The sequence below is a fragment of the Thunnus thynnus genome, chromosome 4 (genome assembly GCF_963924715.1).
Source record: "Thunnus thynnus chromosome 4, fThuThy2.1, whole genome shotgun sequence".
In the NCBI taxonomy this organism is placed as follows: domain Eukaryota; kingdom Metazoa; phylum Chordata; class Actinopteri; order Scombriformes; family Scombridae; genus Thunnus; species Thunnus thynnus.
Genome location: NC_089520.1, coordinates 17,689,966 through 17,716,972, shown reverse-complemented (window position 1 = coordinate 17,716,972; position 27,007 = coordinate 17,689,966). Strand labels below are relative to the sequence as shown.

The 27,007-nt window shown below is 37.5% G+C and overlaps 3 protein-coding genes across 4 annotated transcripts; all 3 read right to left on the bottom strand.

Moving 5' to 3' along the window:
- Nucleotides 1–217: 217 nt before the first annotated feature.
- edem1 (ER degradation enhancer, mannosidase alpha-like 1) lies at nt 218–9,407 on the bottom strand. Its single transcript, XM_067587091.1, has 12 exons — nt 8,775–9,407; nt 6,446–6,518; nt 5,617–5,720; nt 5,236–5,407; nt 4,911–5,094; nt 4,548–4,722; nt 3,923–4,043; nt 3,670–3,840; nt 3,496–3,569; nt 3,309–3,405; nt 2,426–2,608; nt 218–2,282 (listed from the first exon to the last, which is right to left on the bottom strand). The coding sequence occupies exons 1-12, from the start codon at nt 9,236–9,238 to the stop codon at nt 2,193–2,195; spliced, it is 1,908 nt and encodes a 635-aa protein (XP_067443192.1). The 5' UTR covers nt 9,239–9,407; the 3' UTR covers nt 218–2,192.
- Nucleotides 9,408–11,049: 1,642 nt separating this feature from the next.
- On the bottom strand, nt 11,050–17,491 carry arl8ba (ADP-ribosylation factor-like 8Ba). Its single transcript, XM_067587087.1, has 7 exons — nt 17,280–17,491; nt 13,939–14,019; nt 13,692–13,765; nt 13,460–13,553; nt 13,237–13,304; nt 12,686–12,756; nt 11,050–12,019 (listed from the first exon to the last, which is right to left on the bottom strand). The coding sequence occupies exons 1-7, from the start codon at nt 17,400–17,402 to the stop codon at nt 11,970–11,972; spliced, it is 561 nt and encodes a 186-aa protein (XP_067443188.1). The 5' UTR covers nt 17,403–17,491; the 3' UTR covers nt 11,050–11,969.
- A 2,024-nt stretch (nt 17,492–19,515) lies between these two features.
- On the bottom strand, nt 19,516–24,120 carry tnfrsf18 (tumor necrosis factor receptor superfamily, member 18). Of its 2 annotated transcripts, none has more exons than XM_067587085.1 (7): nt 23,553–24,120; nt 23,246–23,371; nt 22,953–23,084; nt 22,355–22,472; nt 22,191–22,261; nt 21,895–21,916; nt 19,516–20,256 (listed from the first exon to the last, which is right to left on the bottom strand). In XM_067587085.1, exons 1-7 carry the CDS (start codon nt 23,698–23,700, stop codon nt 20,253–20,255), a joined length of 621 nt encoding a protein of 206 aa, XP_067443186.1. In that variant the 5' UTR covers nt 23,701–24,120; the 3' UTR covers nt 19,516–20,252. The 2 variants fall into 2 exon arrangements, with proteins under 2 accessions (XP_067443186.1, XP_067443185.1); XM_067587084.1 differs by having other exon boundaries at nt 19,517–20,256; nt 21,895–22,014; nt 23,553–24,111.
- Between the last annotated feature and the right edge of the window lie 2,887 nt (nt 24,121–27,007).

Here is a 27,007-nt window from a genome sequence, read left to right as displayed (position 1 = left end):
GCAGTTTAGAGAACAGTTGATAATATAACTCTTCATATTATCAACTAAACTGCTGTCTCACAAAGCCAAAGAAGCAGCCTATATACTGTATGTTGTGATGTCATTGAGCCATGCAGCCTAAAGCTCTGCTGAGTTTTATGGACACTTAACGATGTTTGGTAAAAGATAAACCAGTTAGAAAATGTACCTCAGTAGACCCATACATGAATCAAACATTAGTTTCATACACTTTTATGTCTTTGTTGGACAATAATGAACATTCACAATACAACTATACTCAAGTTCAGTGTGGCTGTTCTTTAACCTCAGATAAAAAAGTAACTTTTGCAATATAAATACCTAAAGCTACCCCAAGGCATTGTAGGCAACAACATTTCAAGAAAGTTTTATTTTCATATGAAAGCATTCATTGATTTTTGTTTTTCCTTTAAACCCTGAGTTCTCGCCACAAGACAATTAATTGATATGTTGATGTGCAATTATGTGAAAGAGAAACAGCAAATGAGACTTCCATGTGGACTGACTTAATCTACTCTAAACAAGAATAAATCAATATGCAGGAGAATCTGAGTACGAAATACATCTGACAGAAAAATGATGGAAGACAAATGTGTTTTCACTCATTAACATTAAAAATGACATTTTATGGCTTGTTTCATCATGTCTAAAAAAAGGAGCTTCATGTTATGAGTGTGAAACTGTACATAGACATGGAATGACACCTATTCTGACATCTCACCAGTGGCCTTTAAAAAAAAAAAGCATATGTTATCCACAACTAATATGCACTGTACAGCATCCAAAAAGACCAAGAAAGATTTAAGGCACTTTAAAACAGCACGAGTGAACCTCTCTTTCACACACAGTCACAGCACATCTGTTCGCCCTTTGTAAGACATCGAGTAGCTAGAAGCCTGAGAGATGAATACTTCTGTTTTCTTCTCTTTTATCAGAAATGTTGAACAGCTAACAGGCAGGAAGCAGTTTGGGTTTGTTCATCTGTTTCTCCCTGGATAGCAAATATCTAACCTTGGCTGAAGTTTTACTTAACAAATGTGCAAAACAAAAGTGAGACAAAAGCCACTTTAAAACTGCCTGAACATAGTTAATACTACTTATGGAGAAAATGATGTGTAGTGAAACATATTGGTTTTAACAGACAACAGTTTCAACATTTTGGAAAACCATCCTCAAACCTACAGAGGACCAACACATTTCCTTCAGGCACAATCTAAAACATGGTAAAATCTCACAGCAAACAGGGTTTTTACAGTATGTGCATAAGTCATCACCTGTCATTATCTGTTAATGTGCAGCCCTTATGTAAAAGCACTGATCTAGTTATGTGAATCAACTACAAAGAGGCACTAATCATCATGTTTAGTGAGATTTTCTTAGAGAGGTGAGTGTTTTTATAGGCTATACATTTTACATATGTGTGGCTAGATGGCACTGTTCCCATAAACACAATATTATAATTCACAGCTCAGCTGTAATTTCAAGACACACACATACACACACACACACACATACACACAAACAAACACACACACACACACACACACACAAACAAACACGCACATGCATGCATACACACACACACACACACACACAAGTTTGCGCAGCTATCCTCATTAGGACATTGTATTGACTTCCATTCATTGTGGACAGCCTAACCCAAACTCTAACCCTAATGTTAATCTAACCTCAATTCACACCTTACCCCAAACCTTAACCAGGACCCCAAAAATTACATTGTGCCTCATTAGGACCAGGCTTTGGTCCCCATGAGGACTACTGGTCCTGACAAGGTCAGTATTTAAACCGGAAAACGTCCCAATGAGGTAACAAAAACACACGCAAACATACCTGAACAGACATTTTTTTTCTCCACACAAAGACACCACTTACTCTAAAATCACTTCCAGCCAAAAAGTAATAAGCACGACTCCTCATTGTCCATCGGCAAAGTTGTTGACTACATGCTCACCCACACACACACATGTTTTAATTAATACAGTAAGTAATCAAACTGCTTTCTCAGTATCAGAGTTTCCTGTCTGGATCCTGAGCACATGAGGACGAGGAATTAGACCAATAGTGGATCCTTTCAAACCTCACTGCATCTGCACTTGAGGGAGAGTCGTCCTGAAGACCTGTTCATGTAAATGTCAGCACATGCATCCTCTCATTCAGAACAGTCCCACCATGTGATCGATCTGCCTCATGTAAACACTCTTTAATGGCAGAGCATACCGTCGCTCCTCTGGGATCCTGTTGCACTGCAGAATGAGATAAAAGGAGAAAATGTCATTTTATGAAGGAAAATGGCTCAGTAACCAAAATATCAAAACCTGTAAAATGAGAAATTTTGTCCTATTATAAAAAGTTAGTGAGTTGGGCTGGCAGAAGATAGTGGCCTTACGTTGCTGACATTGCTAGGAGGTCGATTGTTCAGATCTCTTTCTGCCAGCGCTCCCTCTTCACAAGGAAACAGTTCAGTCCACTGTTTCTCCCTGAAGCGCTTGTCTGTAGGCACAACGTGGCCCTCTGTAGTGAAGATGTACTTGTTATCTGATTTGTGAAGTGGGTTGTCCTCATCAAATAGCTGCAATTCAGAAAAGACAATTTCATAGTTATATGACAGTTCTGAGAAAACAAAGAGGCTAAGTTTTAGACAAAATCAAGTAAGATGATATTTTCAATTAAATACATTGAAAGCGATATTGTGACAACATGTAGATTCCCATTACTGGTGCCTTTAAAATATAGTTATTTATAAAAAATAAAGTTATTTATCAATCAAAAATGCTAAATATTTGCTGTTTACAAGCTGTCAAATATTGGGATTTGCCGCTTACTCTGTTTTATATCATTGTAAATTTAATACATGGGTTTGCAACTCTTGGTTCACACAAAACAAGCAATTTGAGGATGTTTCTTTGAGACCTGGGAAAGTGTGATGGACATTTTTCACTATTTTCTAACATTTTATAGACAGTTTATCCGTTAATTGAAAGATCTACTATGAAAATATTTGTTAGTTGCAGCAATAATTTTAACAAAAACATTTTGTGACATGGGGTGATGGGGTAGTTTTTAAATAGTAAGAGTTTTTTGTTTGTTTGGTTTTTTTTTTTTTTTTTTTTTTTTTTAAATTGTACCAGCTAACTGCATTTGAGTCATAAATATTTGGGCTATAATTCAATATTGTGATGACCAGAATTTCCCACAGTATATAGGTCTCATATTATGGTAGCATATCCATATAACATATACAGTGTAGACGAGCTCAGGTTGTAACTTACCAGGTAAAGGTATTTGCAGGTCTCACTGAGGAAGAAGCTCTCCATGCGATCCTCTTTGGATTTGTCCACGACGTGGTGGAGAGTGGCATACCCGCATCTGCAAATAACACAGCTGGGCTCAGCTCTTAGAAGACACATTAAAGCATTGTAAAACTCCCAAAAAAGATACTCAGTACATGATGCCCACCTGACTTTGGCATTTTTCTCAAGGCTCTGAAGAATATCCATTCCAACATGTAAATAGAAAGGATTTTTGGTCGCCTGTGGAAAGTGAAGAAGAAGAAAAATGTCTCCTGAGTAAAAGATAACAGTCTCCAACAACCACCACCAGCACTGTCTTACAACAGATGAGTATTGTTACCTGGTACAGCAGATAGGTTGATTCCACCAGCTCTGGTCTCAAGGGGTAGAAGAGCACATCAGGAGCCTGCAGCTGCCAATTGTATCTCTCTGGCAAAGCCCCAAAGCGCTTCCAGATGGCATAGTAGAAGGCATGCAGGCAAATGGCATTGTCTACATCGCCATTTAGCACCTAGAGTGGTAGAACCTAACTTTAATATAAACACCACAGCACATTTTTATATTTTCATGTAGCTGAATGGACATAATCTAACCTGCAGCCCAGGAAAGAAGGCCTGAAGCGAGTCTATCCAGGTGTTCATTATCTCACCACTGAACATGTTCACATTAACATAGAGAGGTGGGTCACCCTCTCCTTCATTACATGACTCCCTCCTGAAAAGCAAACACAAGCAGAACAGGTTTTTACATTATGTTATACTATTCCATGTGTGTTCCAAATGATTTTGTTGTTGTAACGTCCTATCATAATCATACATATGTCACACGTTCACATACAGAAATGACCACAGTGTAACCACATTCTTGTGCTGACCAGCCAGAGTAGAATAGTTGGGACGTTGTGTGCTTTGCTAAAAGGCAACATATCAGTGGTTGTTGATGAAGAAGAAACTGTTACGTTTCTCTGTGTGTCTGACTGACGGTGGCCCATCAGACGTCTTGTAACAGCCGCAAGCCTCTAAATTCAGTTTTTCTACTTCACATTCTTCAGTAAGAAAAATAACACTGACAGAGATTCATTTACATCGCTGCGATGGTTTCATGTTCCAGGTGGTGCACAAGCTCATGAGAAGCTGCCTCATGAGGCCGACACACCCGGTTATTTGCACCCAAACGCACTCAATCTTCGGTGTCACACCCTGTCCGCGCTGGACTCACCCTCTCCTCAGATGGCTCTGTATGCTCTCATAAGCAGCTTGGAACATCCTGTAGTCCTCTTTCTCACCGAAAAGGATGTATGATTTGAGCAAATACTCATAGAAGGAGTCCATACCAGCTCCAAGACCACTCTGCTTGCTAACCCACTGGCCTGTTTGGATATTAACTACATTCCCTAAAACACAGAAAAACACAGAAAGTTGCTACAAATTTTTTGATGACCATTGGCATCATATTTACATGTTGCAGCCTTTACCGTGTTGGCAGCTTACATTAAGAGAAAATAAAAAGAAAGAAAGCAAACAGAAATCAAGGAAGAAATAGAAAAGAGTATTTTTCGCATTACTACACAGCTGTACTTACCTAACAGACCGGTTTCGTTGCTCCTCAGATTCCACAGAGCTCTGACAGCTCGTCTGGCTACCCACTCAAAAGTGGAATCTCCAATCAAGCGGCTCAAAATCCCAAACTCCACCAGCAGGGAGCCAGCTCCTGCAGTACAAGTCTCATTGATGCTGTCAGGGGGGACTCCAGTCTTCAGGTTCACCTGCATTTAAGAAACAAACATTACAGTATAGTTTGTTGGAAGGCAGGCAATCTCACTCATATGATAACTACATAGTGCTTTTTGAATACCATGTGTGCAAATAATTAACCTCTAATTTGTGGACACAATAGTCTCACTCACCCTGGGGTAGGGGATGCCTGTGCTAGTGTTCTCAAAGGCCGGCAGTAAGCGGACAGCCAAGTCGTGAGCCAAGTGAAGCAACTCATTATCGTAACCTTCGAAGCCCACCTTGCCAAATGGGTGTTTTGGATCCGTCAGCAGAATGTGAGCTGAGATAAGGCTTCCCAAGATCCTTCGAAGAAAAGAGAAACATAAAACTGAGGTTCCAACCAAGACACAGATCGTGATATCAGTATCATATATGTGTATGTATGAGAAATCACGGGTCAAATTATTTGTCATTTTCAGCCAGTTTCAATATTAACTTCAAAATTCAGCCAGATTAGTGGTTGTACCTAAAGCAAGCTGGACAGTTTCATGTTGAGTATAAAAAAATTATACCTGATGTTTGCCTCAAAAACTTGCACAGTTGAGTCCTTGTCAAAAGATACAGTATCTATGACCAGCTTGACAGCTTTCTGGAACTCTGTCACATTGCCAAGCACCTGGAGAGAAACACCACATTATAACTACTGTATGGCTTCCTGTCAAATTTTATCTTTATACAGTAGAAGACAGCTATTGTAAATAAGCTCTGTTTAATAATCTGGACCATCCACTTACATCTTCCTAAAAGAAAGAGTCTGGTGAAATAAATAACTGCCATTTGTTTATATACAAAAATCCTTTTGGCAACTTAACTTTTCAGATTCAAATGCAGATTTTTATGGACTCAAAGACAAATCAGAGCAAAAGCACCCTGTAGTAATGAAGTTCAACATAAGGGTACAACATTCTTCAAGAAGGCACCTAATCTACAGATAACATTTGGCTTTTCTAAGGAGATACCCTTGACTGTCTCTAACATTCATACTGACGGGAAATGTAGAAACTCTGCTCCACCTGACGCCATGTCGGAAGAAATTTAGAGAGTTGAAGGAAACCCACAAATAACATCACAGGAAATGCTTAACACTGCGCCTATGAATGTAGTGCACAACACTGCTTTTAGCAAAACAGGTGATGTTGAAAAAAAACCTCACTCCTTACTAATCTCATGTTCACAGTTAAGTGCAATACTAACAAGTAGGTAAAACACTTTAATTCTGCACTTATTCTATTTTTGTACTTCCAACTGTGTCTCTATGAGAACCATTAAAAAGAAAAAGCAGGATTTTCCATGAATCTGTGTGATATAATGAGCCCAGAAACTGAGTATGAAACAACTTACCAGTAGAGTGTCTAAGGTGTCAATGAGTGTTAAGGAGTAGTTCCCCAAAACATCATTTATGTTGATGTTTGACCTGAAATACAAGAAGTGATACAAACTCAGTAGTGGCTCACTAATGCAACAGAGGCAGAAAAAGATTGCAAAACATACAGCGCATTCATACATTTACAGAACTCCAAGTGTTTATGTAGATAATATTTAAAGTGAAGACAAACCCTGTTAGACATTTCAAAAGTGCCTTTTCCATTGTGTGACTGAGAGGAATGTTGTTGGATAACTCTGTTGACTCAACAGCTGCAGTTGTCAAAGAAAGATATTTGTCAGACATTTGCCAATAGACACACATTTCACTGAAATGTTGTCCTGGGGAACCCCAAGAACCCCAAATCTCCTTCTGTGCTGCGTCTAAAAAGAGTTTGGTTCTTAGATGCATGAGTGATGATAGGGTCTTTGCCACCAGGGCCACCAAAGCTATAGAATAACCTGCCTGCAACATATATGCGATTACGTGGTGTCTCTTTCTTCAGTAGAAAGTACTTCCAATGTTATTTTTCAATGCTTTCAGCACCACAAAGTAAATCCATTCTCCCTCATTGTATTTGGGTGGCAGCAGAGATCACAGACGCAGATATCTCAAAACCTTGGCACATAAAACAGAAACTACCTGCATGAATAGATACCTCCATGGCTGAGTAAAACACGTCTTCCTGTAATTTGAGTGAACTGACCTCTTAAAACATAAGTACCTGCTTTTAGAGGACATTGCAAATTTGCTTCTGTTATGAATCTAACCTATTGAGCACATCATAATCTCAGGTGTCTTAGATTTTTTTTGTCTTCATATAATGACTGCACTATTACTAGCATGACTTTGCAAAAAATGCACATTACCACATACTACTGCACACTGAAATAAGGCTTCACTGAAATGCAGGCTGAGCATTTTATTTACAATTTGGGTGTTTGATCTTTTCTTGTACTTTGAGTACAATTTCTCGCACCCCTTCTCTGTTTTTGTCTTTGGCTGAGTATGATTTTTTTTCAGAGCTGGAAAAATTAGTTAATTAATCAATCAGTTGATCAACAGAAAAAATTTGGTCGTTAAGAATAAATTAATCAATCACATCTAGAGCTGCAAATATTGGTTGATGAATCGATTAGTCAATGGACAGAAAATTCATTGGCAACCGTTTTCATAATCAATTGATCATTTTGAGTCATTTTTAAAAGAAAAAATGCTAAATTTCTCTGGTTCCAGCTTCTTAAAAGGTGAATATTTTCTGGTTTCTTTAGTCGTCTATGATAGTAAACTGAACATCTTTGGGTTGTGGACTGTTGGTGGGACATTTAAGGTTGCAGCTTAAGATCTGTGAAATGGCGATCGACATTTTTCACAATTTTCTGGCATTTTATAGTAGAGCTGCGATGATTTGTCAATTAATTTAATGGCCAACTATTTTTTTTATAATTGATTAATCATTTGGAGTCATTGTTTAAGAAAAAAAAAGTCAAAATTCTCCCATTCCAGCTTCTGAAAATGTGAATATTTTCTGATTTCTTAGTTTTTCAGAAGTTTTCCTTAGTCCTCTATGACAGTGAACTGAATAGCTTCAGTTTGTGGACTGTTGGTCCACAACATTTGTGGATGTTATCTTGGGCTTTTGGAAATAGTGATTTGACATGAATCGAGAAAATGATCGACAGATTAATCAATAATGAAAATAATCGTTAGCTGCGGCCTTATTCAAGTCATTTTTAGACATTCTCAAGCAGCTTCCAGCTTGTCACATTTGAATATTTGTTTGCTTTCTAAGTCTTTTGTGAAAACAAGAAACTGATGGACTGTTGGTCATAATAAAACAAGTTATATGAAGATGTCACATCAGGCTCTGGAAAAATGTGATGTGATTTCTACCATGTTCTGTCATTTTAATAGACTAAACAGTTAATTGATTAAATAATAAGCAGATTAATTGACAACACAGTCCTAATGTGTTTCCTCTACCTTCATTGGATTCAAATCTCCATTATATCCTAATTCCAAACGAATGAAGTGATAAAAGATATTCAACACTACAGATACCCACTGAAACCCCTTCCCAGTTTGGTAACACCTGTCTTATCCAACCCAAAAGGTGTCTGAACCCATAAACCCTTTCACTACTGAGCATCAGCGGGCAGCACTGAGAGCAGCAGGATTACACCGGCAGCTAATTTGATTACAAACTACATGTAAATAGCTCAGTCTTCAGAGGACAGTTAAGTTGTAACTGGTTGCCAGCAGGTGCCTGTCAGCTCAAGATAGTCAGGGCAGCTTTGAATGACTCACGGGTTTAGCACGTCTGGTCCCCTGCCTTCACAGTCAATGGGGTTCAGCTCGTCCTCGGGAAAAGCATGTTTCATGTAATTGTCATATCCGAAATAAAACATTTCTTTGGCCATGTCCTTCATTTTCGCCTTCAGCGTGTCCGGGAAGGAGCTGTACCTCCGCACGTACTCGTCCTTGTTGCCATCGTAGAGGCTCAGGTAGGACCTCTTGGGTGACTCGTCTCCAACCTTTGCACAGGTCGTCGCCTCCTCATCATATTTGTGGCCGTGTATACGCCGAGACCACGAGTTACTCCCCGAGTCAGCAACTTTTTCCTCCCTGAATAACAAGTCTAGTTTGTGCAAATTGAAACTGAGGGGGAAGTTGAACCCCCAGCTAGGTCCCAGTCCGAAGGCTAGCCACAGCACACAGCCGAGCGAGAGTCTCAGTACGACCAGACCAACTACTAGTGACCTCCATTGCATCTTTGCCCCGGCTCGATCTTAAAGCGCATAATTTTAAGTCCTCACACCTCCAAGTGAGTGAACGACTGTAAATTCCTGTTTGTCAGGCTAAACTACAAGCATACACAGAGAGAGAAAGACGCTGTAGTGATTCCGCCTCACACGCTTCCTGTCAACAAACCGGCCCCTCCCAGATCCCGAGCTGTGATTGGTTCTGCCGCTGTGTCGTCACACATAAAGTGAAGCGGGCTCCTGCAGCGATTGGCCGACGAGCTGTCAATTTCCCGGCTGCGTTTCGTGGCATCCCTGACGTGTCTTAAATGAACTTCTGCGCCAATAGAAAACAGCCACAAGAGTGGAACCTTCAGAGGTCCGAAACATGGTTTAGTAACATTACATACAAAGTTAAAGAAGCTGCAGAATAAACACAAATGTGAAGAAAGTGGAGGCAGCTCAGTAGGTATTTTAGTCTGCATCATTAGAACTATTGGTACGACTTTCTAATAAGGCTCCAACGTTATAAGTGCTGGATTTACTGATGGTTAATAAATCATAGCCTATACTCAAGCTGTGTAAGTCAGTTAAAAGTAATTTATAATAAAAAATTCGACTGGTTGCACTTACCATCTGGGAAAGGGCTGCAAAGGAACTTTAACTTTAAAAATTATAATTCAAATTTACACTGGCTGACTGGATTATGTAAAAACCCTTTATTGATGACTTATTTATAACGTCAGGCTTGACTGGGGCTGGACAGTAAAATAATACTGGATGAATATTTTATAAACAGAAATATCACTGCATTATTACAAGCTACAGGATACACATGAGCCAAAGGTTGTGGAAAATCATAACATAGCATTCCAACATTTGTTCTTATTATTGGTCTATAAAGCATATTTAAATATTCTCACACCCATTAATAAAGCTATACTTATAACCCTTTATGAAAGGCTGCCCTCATCAGAAAGTGATACTGACCTCGGACTGAGATGAAAAGTAAAGCACTACATTTACTCATGTACTTGGGATTTTCGGAGGGTTTTGACAGAATTCAGGTTTTTCTGGAGAGATTTACAGCAGAGGGTGTCCACCTCAACAGCACAGAATTTAATACACTTTCAGGAACAGTAACCTGTAAGGTACAAGAGTAGAGCTGCTGTTTGATATATATGAGTATTGTTTAAGTGACAGTCAACCAAAACTGATCACAAGACGACGTGTGTTAATATATGGGTGGCTTACCACCTTAGATAAAGAATTTCATGGTGGAAACCCAGGAATTTATATTTGAATTTTATAACTTGCATTCTCTTACTTGAACACATGTATCTGATTCTGTTGTTACTAATTATTTTGCAGATTAAGATTTCAAATGCAAAACCTAAATGATGAGTGATGCCTTTGAATCACCTGCAAAATTAAAGTAGTGCTATACAGAACACTTTGAGATTGACCTTTTGTTTTTGAAGTGCATCAAAAAAAAAAAAAAAAATAGCCACACAGGTGTTGTCACTCTGCCAGATTAGACCTCTTCTCAGGAGTGTGCAGGTATGTACACAATGACTGTACTGTAAGTTTTGTTACACCTGTTTGTACATGGCGTTTGGTGACCTAATTCCCAGGATCGCTCCACTTAACATTAACTTGATCAGCTGTCTCATCAGCAAGGTAACTGAAATCGCCTGTGTGGGAGTGTAGGGCCTTCATTTTACATGACTGTTACCAGCACAATCCAAATTAATTTTATTCCTACAAGGATTTGATCAGTGGTCACTTTACTAATCTCAAAAGTTATGAGAGGAGAAAAAAAAACATAACAGGACAATGTCTAAATTAAAAAGCATGCCTTTTTATTTCTTGAATATATTGAAGTGGTATTTTTTTCCTCTACCCAGGTAGGCACACCTTGCATGCTGCTTTGCTTCAGAGATGAGACATTGCACAAGGCACTTTTTAAATTCTGCCACTCTCTCAGCTTCGAGGCAGCACAAAGGACATCATTCCACTGAGGCTACTTACAAACGGAGGCCAATATGCACCACATAACCCCGTACAGCTTTACTTTTAGTACATTCAGACTTTAAATAGAATCATATATTCATACACGCATATCTCACATCAGTAAAAATCATACTAGCTTGATATTTGTACAGACCTGCTTAAACTGACTTGCTTAAATGCACAATTTTCTAAAACAATAGACATGTCCTTGAATGAGGAAAACCCGATCAGGCGAATGGTGTCAGTCCTCATAAATGATCACAGAGCTTGACAGAAATGGGAAAACCTGTATGTCCACACGTTAGCCGTCTCCGGGCATCATATCCAACTGTTGTAATGTGAGGCCTGTTTGACAGAATAAACCTTCCTTCCACAGGATATCATTGTATACCCGAGATTAGTGTTATAAATCACTGGGTATGTTCAACAGGGTAATGCCTTGAGGGTAAAAAGGTAGATCCCAAATTAGGTTCTAACTTCAAGTTTAAGTACAGCTTTACAAGAAGATTAATGCCAATTACATTCCTTAAATTTGGTATCAGAATTACGCTTTTTGGTAGTGCATTCTCAGGGTTTGTGAAACAATCACATGGTGAAAAAAAAAGAGGGGGGTGGGGGGGGAAAGTGTGACATGAGCAAAACAGTGCAGCATGTGAGTTAACGATATGACTGTACATCATTGCAGAGTGATGAGGGTGTGGCATGACGGTAACATGGCAAACACAGCTGGGAAACTACTCCTGTGTTTTCAGCTCCTCCGGGATTTTGAGTGCTGGATGAGCCACTGAAGTGTGATATCTGCAATCGAAGAAACACGCAGGGTCAGTCTGACAATTGGTTCATGATTGAGGCTTTTCTTTAAACTCCATAGCAACATGATTGTATACAATCAAATGCCATAATGATTCCCCTCACTTATACAGTAGGTTAACACAAAGGTGCAGGTTTGGTTTCAGAAGAGGGGAGGCCATAGTGAAACCAGAAGTCACTCAATGAAAAAAATATGCAGTTATTGTGCTTTCCTAAAAATAGTAAAGTAAATGTTTTTTTTTTTTAAAAAAATATGCACAAGAAGTGGAAGTGCTTTATCAGCCTTAACTAGTGCCTGCAGTCTTCCATCAGGGTACACACCACCGCTAGCAATCTGTAGCCTGAGAGGCAAAACTCAAGGGCACAAATCGTGTTGCTCATTAAGGTCGAGCTCTCGGAAATTCAGACAAACAAATCATCATTTTTTTTATCAGATTGTCTGATTCTGTCATCTGGATTTTTGGGGCTGGACACTTAAAGGATACTGTAGGGAGATATTTTAGTGAGTGAATCTAACTGAAACAATAATAGTACTAGTGTGGTTAGGTTAGGGTTAGTATGGTATGATTGGTATGATTTTTAAAAAGTGAAAATTAGAAATTTCACCCTTGAGTTAACACAAAAATTATACCACAGTCGTTAACTGCAACTCACCAATGTTGTCTTTCTCTTTGCAAGAAATGGAATAGCAGCATATCTCTCTGTCCTGAATAGCTGCCAGATTCCTATGAAGGAAAAGATTAATATGAACAAAAAAAAAAAAGTGCATTCTACAAGTGATAAAGTGATAGTGTGGGATCCAGTTTGAGGGATGACTACAACTCTCAGCACATGTATCCACGTGACAGCAGAGGGAGCCAATTCTTCACTATACACTAGAACTAAACAGCTGCAGTTCTCACAAAAAAAAAAAATGAAGGAGAAATGATTTTCTAAACATGTCATTAGCATAAAACTTCAAACTTCAAAATTCAACTGATGTGGGATTAAAAAACTAAATCAGGTTAAAGTTAAAAAAGTAAGTAAAAGTACAAAATAATAATATTCTAATATTAAATCCCAAATTATTCCTCCAATAAAACTCTATGCAAGAATAAATAAGACAATTTTCATGATTTTGATTTTTATGCTGTATGTATAAAATGAATATAAAACAAGAAATCGCATGTAATCAAATTGAATACACCACAGTTACTCATACTTACATTTTCTCAATGAGCTGCTTTTCATCTAAAGCACTGGGGAGATCCCTTTTGTTACCAAGTACCAAAACCTAAAAACGCATCACAATAAATAAAATCAAGCACATCAGTGACTGTTTTTTGGAACTGCAACGAGTTGTAACTGACAGAAACCACACATAACTGTGATTGCAGTGCATCTCTGAAATCACACCAATCTTAAAACTGGTTTCAGGAGAACACTTACAGGAATTCCTTGCAACTGTGGTTTGTCTAATAAATTATGAAGCTCATTTCTAGACGCCTCCACCTTTTCTCGATCTGCTGCATCAACCATGTACCTGAAAATGAGTAACATTGAAACAATTAGTAGGATGTGTTTTACATACACTTACAGTATGTCCAGTTCGACACCAACAGCAAGTGATTCTGTCATTTATTTGTCTGGCAAGCTTTACCGCCAGAACACGTTTACTCACACGATTGCATTAACTCCCCGACAGTACCGCTCCCACATGCTCCTGAACCTTGGCTGCCCTCCTATATCCCAGATCTACAGAATCAAGGGCACGTTATAACATGATATTCTGGTTTGAAGAATCATTAACAATTTGCAATTTACAGCACTGCCTCCTCATAAAACCAGTGCGCTGGCGTCATTTCACTAACTTTACAGACTAATTGCTGTATGTTTTGAAAAAAGAGCGAGAAGATTAAAATATCTACCTTGATGGTGACATTTCCTTTAGTGACCTTCCTCATATTGAACCCGACTGTTGGGATCATGTCTTCACTGAAATGCCCAGACTGAAAGGAAACACATACGCACACTTTTAAAGTCATTTTGATTTGCTGAAAATATCACCTTTTAATGCAGAGTATATGTGTTAGGTAGGATAGGCATACATGCATGTGTACACATTAGGGCTGCAACTAACAATTATTTTCATTATCGATTAATCTGTCCATTATTTTCTCAATTAATTGGTTAGTTTTTTGGTCCATAAAATGTGAGAAAATAGTAAAAAAAAGTCAATCACTATTTCCCAAAGCCCAAGATGACATCCACAAATGTTTTGTTATGTCCACAACCCGAAGATATTCAGAATTTCGAATTATCAAAATAGTTGTCGATTAATTTAATAGTTGGCAACTAATCAATTGTGCACATTGAACTACAGTTACTCACCCTGAAGTATAATACAGTAGCTACTTTACACACATACCTTGGTCACTCATTTGCGTCATGCGTTCATACTTCAGTAGGTTTCCAGTAAGAAAACAGCTAGTCATAGTGAGTCACAATTGTGTGTGTTTATTCCTAAAAAATATTCTAAAGTATTATGGTCTCCGAAAACCTGTTCATTAAAAAAAAATCTGTTCATAAAAAATGTTCATAAAAATATCTGTTCATAAAAAATGTTCATAAAAAAATGTGTTCATAAAAAATTTGCATAAAAATCTGTTCATAAAACAATGTTAATAAAAAAAAAAAAACTAAAAACATGGTGGCCTCATGATCTTGAAATCAGATTTGAGTTTTACTGCTTGTTTTTAAATAATTCATTAACCATTGTACAAGCATGACAGTAATTAAACACCAGCTTTATTGCAGAGGAAGTAGAGATAATAAAATGTTATAATAAGTAACAACATACAGCTCTAGAAATCTAGTTTATGTGTAAAAAAGTTTGGTTCTAGTAATAGTAACGGTTCATTATTGAGAAAAAAAAAAAGAACTAGAAAAAAAACCCAACACATTAGCATACAGACTGTGTAGCATTCACACCAAACACAAGCTGTTTATATTCCCTCTCGCTGGCCTCCTAAAGCTGAGAGCATGCACCATGTGGTGTGTGTGTGCACATTTCACAGCACATGACTTGACAGAGTCACCTGATGAAGCTAAGTGGAAATGAATGCGACGGTCTTATGACTGAAGAAGAAAGGAGGAACCACCCACACTACAACCCGTTCCCTCACTCAAAACTGTGTCACCGGCTGGCATCGACTGTTTCATCTCTTTTAGAGCCAGTTGTGTTTCAATGCCAATCCAAACTTCCTCCTCATCTACCCGCCCACTGAAATCCAATTTGACAGATTTCTGACAATTTGTGGAATTCTGTAAATATGTTGTCCTGTTTTTTTTTTTTAACTGCAATGCACAGTAATAGTATGCACTACTGATTTGCTTCTTCCTGTGCTTGAATTAGATGAACAACACTTCCTTCTATCAGCACTTGAACTGCAGTAACAGATGCTGACAAGTAAAACTTACACCTGTTGTTTAGTTGACGGTGCAAACTATCACTGGGATTCTGTTTTTCTTTAAATTTACTTAAATTTACTTATTATCTGTGGAGATCAGGGCTGCAACCAAAAATTATTTTTTTCAATTCATCTGCTGATTATTTTCTTGATTGATTAATGGTTGTATTAATTAGTGGGTCTATGATATGTCTGACAATAGTGAAAAAATCCTGTCAGTTTCCTAAAGCCCAAGATGACTTCAAACATTCAAACAACAAACAATCCAAAACATAAAGATATTCAATTATATAAAACATAGAGAAGCTGGAACCAATGAATGTTTGGAATTATTTCTACAATAGGTTGTAGAAATTATTTCTTGTTCAATGATCAATTAATTATGTTTCAGCTCTGTTGCCACTGATGTCAAATAAAACATAAAATCCTATCAATTTAGTTGAAAATGTTTAAAAAAAACAACGTAAATGTGTACAGAACATAGCATCCAACAGCACAGACACCAGACTGTATGTATGTAGATTCCATACATATCTTTAGTAACTCCCAGTTTGAAGGTCCATTAGTTATCGAGATTATTCTTTAACCATATCGAATTAAGCAGGGAATATTTTTACACTAAGCTGGAATGCTTTGTACCAATGAAACACAGTCAGACTGATCCGACAACCAGTGAAGTTCAATTTGCTTAGTCATCAGAGAGACCCAATGGACTAAAAGGCGTGTGTGCAAAATGTTTCAAGAGCCGTCACCTCTGCAAACCTTTAACGACTCTAATACCCCAAAACTGAAGTTTGCTTTTCACAATATGCTGCTAAAAACTCGGTTGCTGTCTGTTGCTTAGCCAATGACAATTGCTCCACCAGAAACACTGTTTTTTGTGAAATCTCTGCAAAGTTGCACAAGGGAAATGTTTTGCCAAAAAAAAAAAAAACAGATGCACTTCAGCCTCAGTGACAGGAGGTCAAAGCAGAAGATACAATCTGTTCTGTGTACTTTCAATTATCACAATTTTGCATCTACAGCAACTGCAGTATTTGTCATTTCACATGGTCACAAAAGAAAGCGTTAACCGCTGTTTGTGTGACATATTATCGTTTTTAGTCACTTCTTGGTGTGTTTAAGGAACCTGTCACACTTACACAATAACAGAGAGAGATGCAGATTTTCCTTCCTTCAAAGAGACATACAAGTTCAAAAATAACTGATCCTGTCTCTATGCATTGTTCGTGAGCCGGCTCCAGTTTTATCTCTATGTAACAAGCTCCTAAAATCAGAAGAATAATATATGTTTGTGTAAGAGTGGATGCAAGCTTCACTTTGTTGCAGGGTACCTGTACAAAACAGTGTACCTGGGCTACAATATGAACATGTCTCTGTGTGTGATCCAGCCTGTTGGGCTGCACCTCAGGCACTTGTTGTAATGGTCAACATGTTCCTGATGGCTATAAAAAACAGTGACAGCCTTGAACTCAGTGAGAAATGATCCCACAGTTTGAAAGGGATCAAATTTAAGTTACAACTAAGCACAAACATGTATGCTGCGTTTGGTTTTAGCATGCTAAACAATCATAACAACTAGCCGCCAAGCAAAACAGTTAGCTCAGCTGACTTGTTGACACAAGATAAACAACCTGACTCACTTGTCAGGTTTGTTTTTATGGATGCTGATGTCCTAGCAGAGTTACGTTACATGAATATCATTAACATCAGACCTAGCTTGGTAAATGTTATCCCATTATTAGCGCTAATGGCATTAGCACTACACTAGCAAAGGTGGCTAGCAGCTGAAGACTTACAGCGATCACGTTTACAAATGTTGTTTTTCCCGAGTACTGGAGGCCGACCAGCGTCAGCTCCATCTCATCCTTCCAAAACAGAGACCTGAACCAGTCCAAAAGCCGGTTTATTAGTGCCAGCATCTTGAGGTCGGTGGTCACACTCCCCTGTGGTTGTGTCTGTTTCTACCTCCCTGTCAGATGTGGCGTTTTCCAGCGGGGAAGGGAAGTGGGACGCAGGCAGCTGTCATATGATCAATCTGCAGAAATGTGTCCGACAGCGCCCCCACTGCCACATGGAGGAACTACAATTACTCATATGCCAAGCCATAAGACTGTTTGGATTTGTTTTTATTGATGAAAAATGTTAAAAGATCCCCTCCAGACATGTTTTAAGATGTTTATAAACTACTCCACTTTGAATAGTGATTTGTGTCTGATGTTTTTCCCACAAAAAAAGTTCAATTATCTTGTTAAAATCCTCAAAAATGGCACCGCCTCTCCCTCATTAAAAAATTCTGTAATCTATGAAAAAGTAAATATTGTTCATCTCAGAAGTTTAACTGCTGGACACAAAGATGTTTCCTACTTCACTGTAAAGCCCATTCTCAGTGTTTGTGCACTGGAAGCTTCAAGTTCCCACATCACACTTGTGTTGAGTTGAATATTGGACCAGGATCGGCTTTTAAACTACTTGATGTCACAAATCATGCTCGAAGGCTCACCCCTTAAAATCTGATGTTCAACGAGCACACACTTTCAGCAGATGAAAGTGAAAACAGCCTTCAAGTGTCAAACTCTGCACACACATCATTCAGCGCCGTGAAGCTCAAACATCCAACTGAAGGAACAAGAAGAAAAACACATTTTTGAGACTTTAAAGTCCACTCAAAAATGCGTTTTGCTTGTTATTACTACAGTTGGACATTTGACCTTTACAAAGCAGGATAATGGAGTTTTAACGATGGAGGAGGAGATGTAATATTAAGGATTTTTTTAATGGAAAAATAATACTAGACACAAATTATTATTCAAATTAGTCTTATAAACATGTCTGGAGGGGATCTTTGAATAAGATACATTTTGCTTAAAAAAACATACCTTGTTAGTTAGCACTGCAATTATAAGATTATGTACAGAGGTATTCATTTGACTGTTTGGCTTTTTAGTAATGAAAATTATTTGATATGAAAGAGTAACACATTTTACTTAAAAGGGGGGCACTGAGGTTATCCCCTCTGTATTTTCAGTGATGTGGTTTTTGCAGTAATATCTGTAACTCGACTCCAGTGTGTCATATCCTGTGGTGCATGTAACTTGTATAACCATGGGTTTGTCTATTTTTCATGTGGTTGGAAGAATTGATTAAATTATAGATTAGCTCATAAATGCACTTACACCTCTAGCGTACTGTATAACACACCCTGTTAAAACACAGACCTGCTTTCTTTGCTTCCATATACAATGTAATTTGTCAATATTTACATTAAAATATACAGCATTAAGTCACTTTTTTGTCCAGAAATGATTAAATAGTATAACCATAAGCCTTCTGGTTAGTCATTTTACAACTAAATCAAAAAAGTCTTCTCCAAAAAAGCTGCATTTATGACTTACAACTGTAAGTTGTAAAAAATCTCTAAAATCTTGGATATAGCCCTGATAATATGTTTTTGTCCTTATTATGACTTTTCCTCAAACGTTTCTCATCATACTTTAATATGTTTGGTATTGCCAAGAAACATTCACATGTTGTTAATTAATAGATATCCAGTCTGAGCTTAAAGCCTTGTTATAAATAAGCTGTTGTGATGCTGTCACAGTTTATTATAAAACAAAATTATCTGTTTTTATAAGAAGTACTTCTCCTCATAATGAGCAGATTTGTTCTCATGGTGGTGGAAGGATAGAGCTAAGAATGGAGTTCTCTATCATAAGCAGAGACTAACTAGATGAGAAAGGAAAAAGAAGAAAAAGAAACTACACAACTAGTCAAAATATAGTCATAAAATGTTTTTAGCTCAGAATTTGTGCTGTTGTCATAGTTGTAAACTCAGTTTTAATTCACAAGATAATACTTGTGTACAAAAATATTTGTTTTAGGTGTCAACAAAATGAATCCAATTAATCTGAGAACTTGCAAAATAGATACCACTGAGGAACTTAGTAATGAGCACCAAATGCCTGAAATGGATGGTCACTCAGTTTGCATTGCAGAATAAAATAGAAAGAATTTTTAATTTTAAATAAAAAACAAATATAAATACATTTTTATTATAATAATTTTGCTCCACATACACACACATTGGAAGCAATCAACGTCTTGCTCACTTCAACATGTGGACAAAAAAGTTGAGTCAAGATCTTTGGAAATGTACAAAAATTCAATTATTCACGTAATTTCAGTAGATTTACAAACATATCTTTACAGTCACACTTCAGTCCTCCCTGAGGCAATTTTAAGTTAAGTTAACTTAAGTTTAAGTTTAAGTTAATCCTTTCAATTTTCACATTACTTGTATTTACACTCCATGCTCACAGTTGCACACATTCAGACCTGAAAGTTGTAGCTGTCTTATCTGTTCACCACTGAGCTCTGCTGGAGCGGAAGTAAGGTAAGTGTCTTGCTCAAAGACACCTCAGCAGTGGTAATGATCAAGGCACAAATTCTGGTTTTTCACCTTTTAGCTCAGATCTATCCTGCTGGTCTGGAGTTTGAACCAAGGACCTTTTCGTTCACAAGCCCGCATCTCTAACCCTCAAATGTATGCTGACACTGATCAAGATGCTTTCTATCATTAAATCAGCATTACAGTAAACAGACTGATCATGTCATCTTAATCTTTTTAGCATAAAGCGTTGACTCTTTCCAGATGCAGCGGGCCCATATTATTGGTATCCTTGGATTCATCCTGGATAATGAGCCCACTTTCCTCCTTTGATAAATGAAAGTCATGGGTGTTGGTAGAGACTGCTATGATGTCAGTAGGATTGTTATCTGGAATAGAGATAGTAATCGTTAACACAGCATTTTGAAATGAGTAGCAGGAATCTTATCAGATGCCAACAGCAGCGATGTGGTATTTTATGATATAAATAAAAAAAAATGTCAAAGTATACAGATGTGTTTATAATCGACTGAAACCCCTTCACTACACACAAGTGATCTTGTGACTTCTAAAACCAAATAGCTGCACCAGTGAAGATTATATTTGTGATTAATTTTGATCACTGTGAGAGAAAAAAAGAAATGCTCATTTGTGAAGGAGAGATGTTCAATGTTTAATTTATGGAGATGTTCAACTTATGAGCTAAATCTTTTCATCAGGACGTCACTCTGGCCTCCAAGGTCTCATACAAGAGATGTTTCAGGTTCACGGCGCCAGGCTGGTAGATAAGTTGGTAACCTTGGATGGGTAACAACAGCTGCCTGCATTGTTTTCCTATTAGAGTTCATTCTGACACCAAGTGTTCTTGTTTCTCCCCTCCCTGTTAGCGTGCCCTGAGCAACTCTATAAGAAATGATTGTTTTCCTGTTTGTGCAAAGTTTTTGGTATGACTGAATCCATGTGAACACCGTGCCAAAGGCTTCTCTGACATCAGATATTTGTTCTCAATAAACTTCATATATTCAAGTAAGCATCAACTGGAGCCTGTGGAGTCTCTTCAACAATTATTCAACAAGTACAAGATTTTCCCTATCAATCACTTTAGAAATATCAGTTTTCACTTTGACATTGATTTTTTTTTTTTTTTTTTTTTTGACCACTGTCAAAAAAAGCCGCATTTAATATACGTTGATTCACTTGTTGTAGGAGGGTGAATACTTTTTATAGGCCCTGTACAAGTGACGTTTATCTTTATTTACCAATTAGCTGCCTTTAAAAATCTTAGTAGTTTAATGAAAATCTGTTGTTTTTTTTGTTTTTTTTAAAAAACAACAGATTTTACCCATCCAAGGTTACCCACTTATCTACCAGCCTGGCGCCGTGAACCTAAAAAAAAAAAAAACATGAGTGGCTGATTATTATAGTAGCCTTAAAGATCCCCTCCAGACATGTTTTAAGACATATAAAAACACTCTGTTTGGAATATTAATTTGTGTCTGATATGGTTTTTCTGAAAAAAAGTTCCATCATCTCATTTTTTTTTCTAAAATGGCATCTACTCCTTATCAGTCACTGAAAAATCCAGAATCTATGTATATATGAAATGTTTTTCAGCTGGACGATGATGATGCACTGAAAAGTCAATTCTCAGTGTTTGTGCACTGGTGGCTTCAAATCACATCACACTTGTGTAAGTTGTATACTGGACCATGATGGGCTCCAAACTAGTTGTGATGTCACAAATCAGGCTCATAGGCCCGCTCCTTAAACTCAGATTTTTAATGAGCACAGAGAAACCTTCCCCTTCAGCAGATAAATGTAAAAAAAAAAAAAACTCTGTGTCAAACTCTGCACATACATCATTCTACACAGTGAAGCTCAAACATCAAACTGAAGTAACAATTAGCAAAACACATTTTTGTTTCTGATTAATTATAATAGTACCCGTTTTACTGTAATAAATGAAATTAGCACATGTTAATATTTTCAGTTGAGATATTTATATGTACAGTATTTCAACTGCTTACCTGCTCTGTGCTTCCTTAGGCTCTTTATACAGGTATAAGATGCAACCATAAAAAGAGTGAGAGAAAGCAAAATAAAGCCAATGCCAAGAGTCCGCTGAAAGACTCCGTCATTGTGAATCTCTGGTGAAAAATCAACACATAGTCAAGTAACTTCAACAACACTGACCTGTCATTGTGTACTAGTGTACAGCCTAACAAAAATCATTATTGTGATGAGAGTTAATGAAGCTGCTGCATTCACATACAACAACAAATTATAGTTTATGTCAATAAAATATTTTGTCACGTCTACATACCATTTGTATCGCATATCGAGTCGTGAGTTTTGTTCCCTGAAAACCGTTCCCCAAGTCCAAATGCACCGCAGCTGTTGACCAGGAATCGTTTATGTTACTGTCATTTGGTGCTTCACAGCGCTTCAATTATTGCTATAGCTGAACTCTTATGAATGGGGTCTTACTGTGTCCATGGCTTGCAGATATCCTTTTTTGCATCATAATATTCTTTATCAGAGCATGCGGGTTCACACTGGTAAGAATACTCGATCAACTCTACACCAGAGAAGGGGTCGGGCCCCGCTGGTGGTGAGTGGGTGGTGAGATGATTAATGGGAGAGCAAAGAAGAAAAAACAAAGCTCTGATACACAAATCTGTTTTCAGTTTTTGGACTTTTTCTCTAATCTTTCATTTTTGGTGAAATATTGGATCATTTGAACATTTATTGAAATGAAACCATGTGAGAAAAAATCACTATTTGGTGGAGCTGTTAACAACTCATAGACATCTGAAATTTGACTACACACTGCTTTTTGTAAGACATCAAAAGCCAAAAAGGCTGGAAACCACTAGTTTAATCTTTAACAATAATTGTTTCCACAGGGGTATATTCATGAACCTTGACACCCCCTGACCCTCACCCACAATCATTACAAAAAAACAGTGATTGATATTTTCAAATAATCAAACCAGATTTGTGCCAACAGCATATCATTTTGAAACTAACAACAAAGTGCCATCACAGTTTATTTCTTTTGGCTCAAAAACATGTCCATTCTTACCTTTCCTCGTCGGTTTCTCCCCTGTGGCACATTTGTTTTCCTCACATTTTGTGCACATATTGTTGGAGCACAGGAAACCAGAGAAGCATGAACAGTTTGCATTTGTGGTCGGTGTACATTTCTCAGCATAGTCTGTAAGCAGATAAGAATTCAAACCACAGGACTTTCAGGTGACGAGTAATGTGTTTTTCTTCCACTGTGTGAAATACACTATCAACATAACCGGCAGGTGTTTCATGGGAGATTCTCGGACCAGGGCTACCATTTTTATTCATTATTATTTTCTGTCTTACCTTGTGGGCATGACCGGCATTCCTCACATCTGTCAAAGACGTTATATGTGTCGGAGAAGAAGCCATCCTCACAGGGACTGCAGACAGTTTGTTGTTGGTCTGAGCAAAACTGCTTCATATATGTTCCTTTAAAATAAGAAACAAATGAAATCAGTCACTTTGACAGCATTAACAGTACCTTGGATGCAATCTCTCACCTATAAAGACAATATTATAATTAGATCAAATGATACAACAGATTTATATATTTTTTAAAAAAACATTGTATTATTATTTTAAAGGTTAATTATTCTATCACGTGTTTTACCTGGGGGACACTTGTCACAGCATCTTCCATTTATATCAGTTTGTGGATGTTTGCAGCCTGCAGCATATCCTGAAGTCCAAATATTTAATACGTATATAACTGCCAAGGGACGATTCAGAGAAATCATTATGGCCAGTGTTCTGCTCATGTCTTCAGGGTTTTATATTGGCTGTATCCTGACGTCAGTGTGAGTGTGGTTAGCTCAGTGAGACACATTGTGTGAGACTTCTGAAGTTGTCCAGGAAGTGAAAGTCCACCAGCAACTGCTGTACACAGCCAATGATTAAACAACAGTAAAAGCTGAATGACAAAATTAATACTTGATTCTAATATGTTGTATGAATGTATGAATTTACTGTATGTCATTTTAATGCTAGATCATATATATATATACACACAGTATGAATGTGTTGGAGGTGTTGTTTCAGGTTTTGTCTTAGTTTTGCTTTCATGATTCATGTGAATTCCTTTTGATCTGCGCATTCAAGCTGCACAACAGAACAAACTCTTAAAGCTAATATTAAGTGTCTTTTTATATAATCATACACATGATTGGGATACTGATATCCCTTTTTTTTGTTTCTTTTTAAAATTGAGTCCACAGGTTTAAGGTTTGGTCACATACTTACCTCTGATCACCAATGTTAGCTTCAAATAATGGCTCAATATGACACAAAATCATATTGAAAATCTAATCTAGAGTGTTATGCTGAAGAAGTAATGGCATCATTGGTTGAGTTCCCATAGCGAGTTCAATTTCAGATCCAAAAAAGTGTCTTGCCAATCTTGTTAAAGGGTCAGTTTATAGGTAGCAGTCACCAGATCTCTACCAAACTGAGCACCTATGGGAGATTTTGGACTGACGTGTTAGACACCGCTCTGCACCACCGTCATCAAAACACCTAATGAGGGAATATCTTTTTGAAGAATGGTGTTTCTCAGCCTTGGCATTGATTCTACAAGTCTCTGGAACTCTTCTGGAGGGGTGATATCTAATACGTCAGTCCAAAATCTGAATAGGTGTTCAATTGAGTTGAGTTCTGGTGACTGCGAAGGCCATAGCATATGATTCACATCATTTTCATACTCATCAAACCATTCAGTGACCCCTTGTGCTCTACAAATTGGGGCATTGTCATCCTGGAAGAGACCACTCCCATCAGGATAGAAAGGTTTCATCATAGGATAAAGATGATCACTCAGAACAACTTTATATTGATTTACAGTGACCCTTCCCTCTAAGGAAACAAGTGGACCGAAACCACGCCAGCAAAATGCCCCCCACAGCATAACAGAGCCACCGGATCCCCTCACTGTAGGGGTCAAGAATTCAGGCCTGTACCGGTTTTTCCTTTCATTTGTCACCTGTCTGTTTATATATATGTATATATATATGGTACGTGTTTGGACAGCGTGCTGCCGAAAGCTTCCCATTTCTTTTTTCTGTTCCTTTTTTTTCTGGAAAAACAAATCAGCTAATACTTCATTGTTGTGTGGTCCCTTGGTTGAGTCATAGTTTGTAACTAAGGACATTACATTTTACAAATGTGTCAGCTGTGATACATTTCCTCTTTCAGCCAAACTAAAAATAGGCTTTTTGGATACAAAGTTGATAAGTCAAATGTATAGTCAACACAATTAATGAATTCAAATGACATTGCCTACAACATTAATGAGTTAGTCACGGCATTAAGAGGCCAATAAACTGAAAGACAATTACAAAATTCTGAAGATGACTAAGTGTGGTTACTGGAAAACCCATAGCCTACAGAGTGTGGACACAGTAAAAACAACTCCTATATAATATACATGAATCCAGTACAAACCCCTGCAGTAAATATAAATGGAGAGTTTTTATTGACTTTTCAGCAACATCCCCAAAAACCTAAGGTAAAGATCATTCTGTGAGTCTCGGTTAGAACAAGAGATGAAATATTCAAAGTCCAAACAAATCTTAAAGTGTCATATCCTGTGAGTAATTCAAAGACATTAACCCTGGATGGTGAATATCACAAATCTCTGCCCAGGCTTATAGAAAACATTACATTACACTGTAATGTCATCTTTTTTTAAGTTTAGGTTTTTTAGGTTAGGCTTTTTAGGTTATATTACTGTAAAAAAAAAAAAAAGTGTGTAATGTGGTTAAGCTTGCACTAGGGTTTTTTGTTGGTCTGGAGTACGTGATGTTCAGCGTCTGGAGACATTTACACTGGTTCAGGAAGCCTGTAATGGCCTGAACTTTCATTAGTTGCAGCTGTTGAGTTTCATCAAGGTGTTGTGGCTTTCAGTGAAACACTGATAAATCAAGAAGCCCCCTTGATAACTGATTATGTGTCCAAGCTGACTCATCCTGAAAGCTTGCAAAAGCAATATATTGATGCCTGATGGTGGTCCTGTAAACTTGTGATAGTAAAGCCTAATTTTTGCTGTGGTTTTCATGTGCATGGATTCTATAGATGATTGTTCATGTATAGGCAGATTTACTGTAACACCAAATCATGTGTTTAAGTAAATGTATAAGTGACGTCCCTCATCTGAAATTCTAACCATCAAAATGTCATCACATACGACATTTACTTCCTTCTCTGTCACTCACAATCCTTTACATGTGCGCACAACCACCCGACCTTCTTCAGGATGTTTCGTAAGCATAGATGTACTCAACAGTCGTCAATGTGAATCGTCATCATGTAGCCATATAGGGCCATACAACATATCTGGATTTTCCTTTTTAACTGCACAAGTGTCACCCACCCTGTTTGTTGTGGTGAGAGTGGGTGGAGGAAACATGCAGAGCCTTTAACATTTCAATATACTAAACAGCTTGCTGAAGGTTAAAGTATGACATTTTGATGGTGCTGAACATAGACAGCAGTGCCCAAACCCCAACACTGAAGATCTTTCTGTCCCTGTGAAGTCTGATAATCACAGAGCCAAAAGACCTTTATATGGAAAATACACCGCCTATAAAAAAGTATTCATCCTACTTTGGGAAATTTCATGTTTTATTTATCTTCCAACGTTTAATCAAAGTAGATTTAATGTGGCTTTTTTTGACAGTGAATAACAGAATAATGCAGATGAAATAATGTCAAAGCAAAAACAGATCTCTATAAATTGATCTGAAGTAATTACAAATTTAAATTAAGTTTTTGCATGAAGACAAAGCAACACTACTAGAATGTTTTTTAAGCACTAAAATGAAATAACATTACATTTATATGGGTGCCCTGTTTTCACACAAAAGATTTTACAAAGTGAGGATGAACATTACTACTGCCCAACATGTATATAATATAAAAAATATAATAAAGTTATAAACTATAATCAGCTTTACAGAATTGTTGCACAATTGCTGCTCGTTAAAAATACATAAACATTTACATAGTGTTTAAAATATAAATGTATGTGTGTACAAAGGACGTGGGTTTGTGGCATTTATTCTTGTTAATCAC

Bases quoted from the DNA above. Each gene is read 5' to 3' on its own strand.
- edem1 (XM_067587091.1), bottom strand. From the start codon at position 9,238: ATGCAATGGAGGTCACTAGTAGTTGGTCTGGTCGTACTGAGACTCTCG. The intron at 3,406-3,495 runs GTGGGCATCATG...TGTTATTTGCAG, and splicing joins GAGAAAAATGCCAAAGTCAG to ATGCGGGTATGCCACTCTCC. The intron at 2,283-2,425 runs GTAAGGCCACTA...CTCATTCTGCAG, and splicing joins CTCCTAGCAATGTCAGCAAC to TGCAACAGGATCCCAGAGGA.
- arl8ba (XM_067587087.1), bottom strand. From the start codon at position 17,402: ATGCTGGCACTAATAAACCGGCTTTTGGACTGGTTCAGGTCTCTGTTT. The intron at 14,020-17,279 runs GTAAGTCTTCAG...GTTTCCTTTCAG, and splicing joins CATTTGTAAACGTGATCGCT to TCTGGGCATTTCAGTGAAGA. The intron at 13,766-13,938 runs GTAGATATTTTA...TTGATTCTGTAG, and splicing joins AAGGAAATGTCACCATCAAG to ATCTGGGATATAGGAGGGCA.
- tnfrsf18 (XM_067587084.1), bottom strand. From the start codon at position 23,700: ATGAGCAGAACACTGGCCATAATGATTTCTCTGAATCGTCCCTTGGCA. The intron at 22,262-22,354 runs GTAAGACCCCAT...CCTGGTCAACAG, and splicing joins ATCTGCAAGCCATGGACACA to CTGCGGTGCATTTGGACTTG. The intron at 20,257-21,894 runs GTAAGCAGTTGA...TCTCTATTCCAG, and splicing joins CCTAAGGAAGCACAGAGCAG to ATAACAATCCTACTGACATC.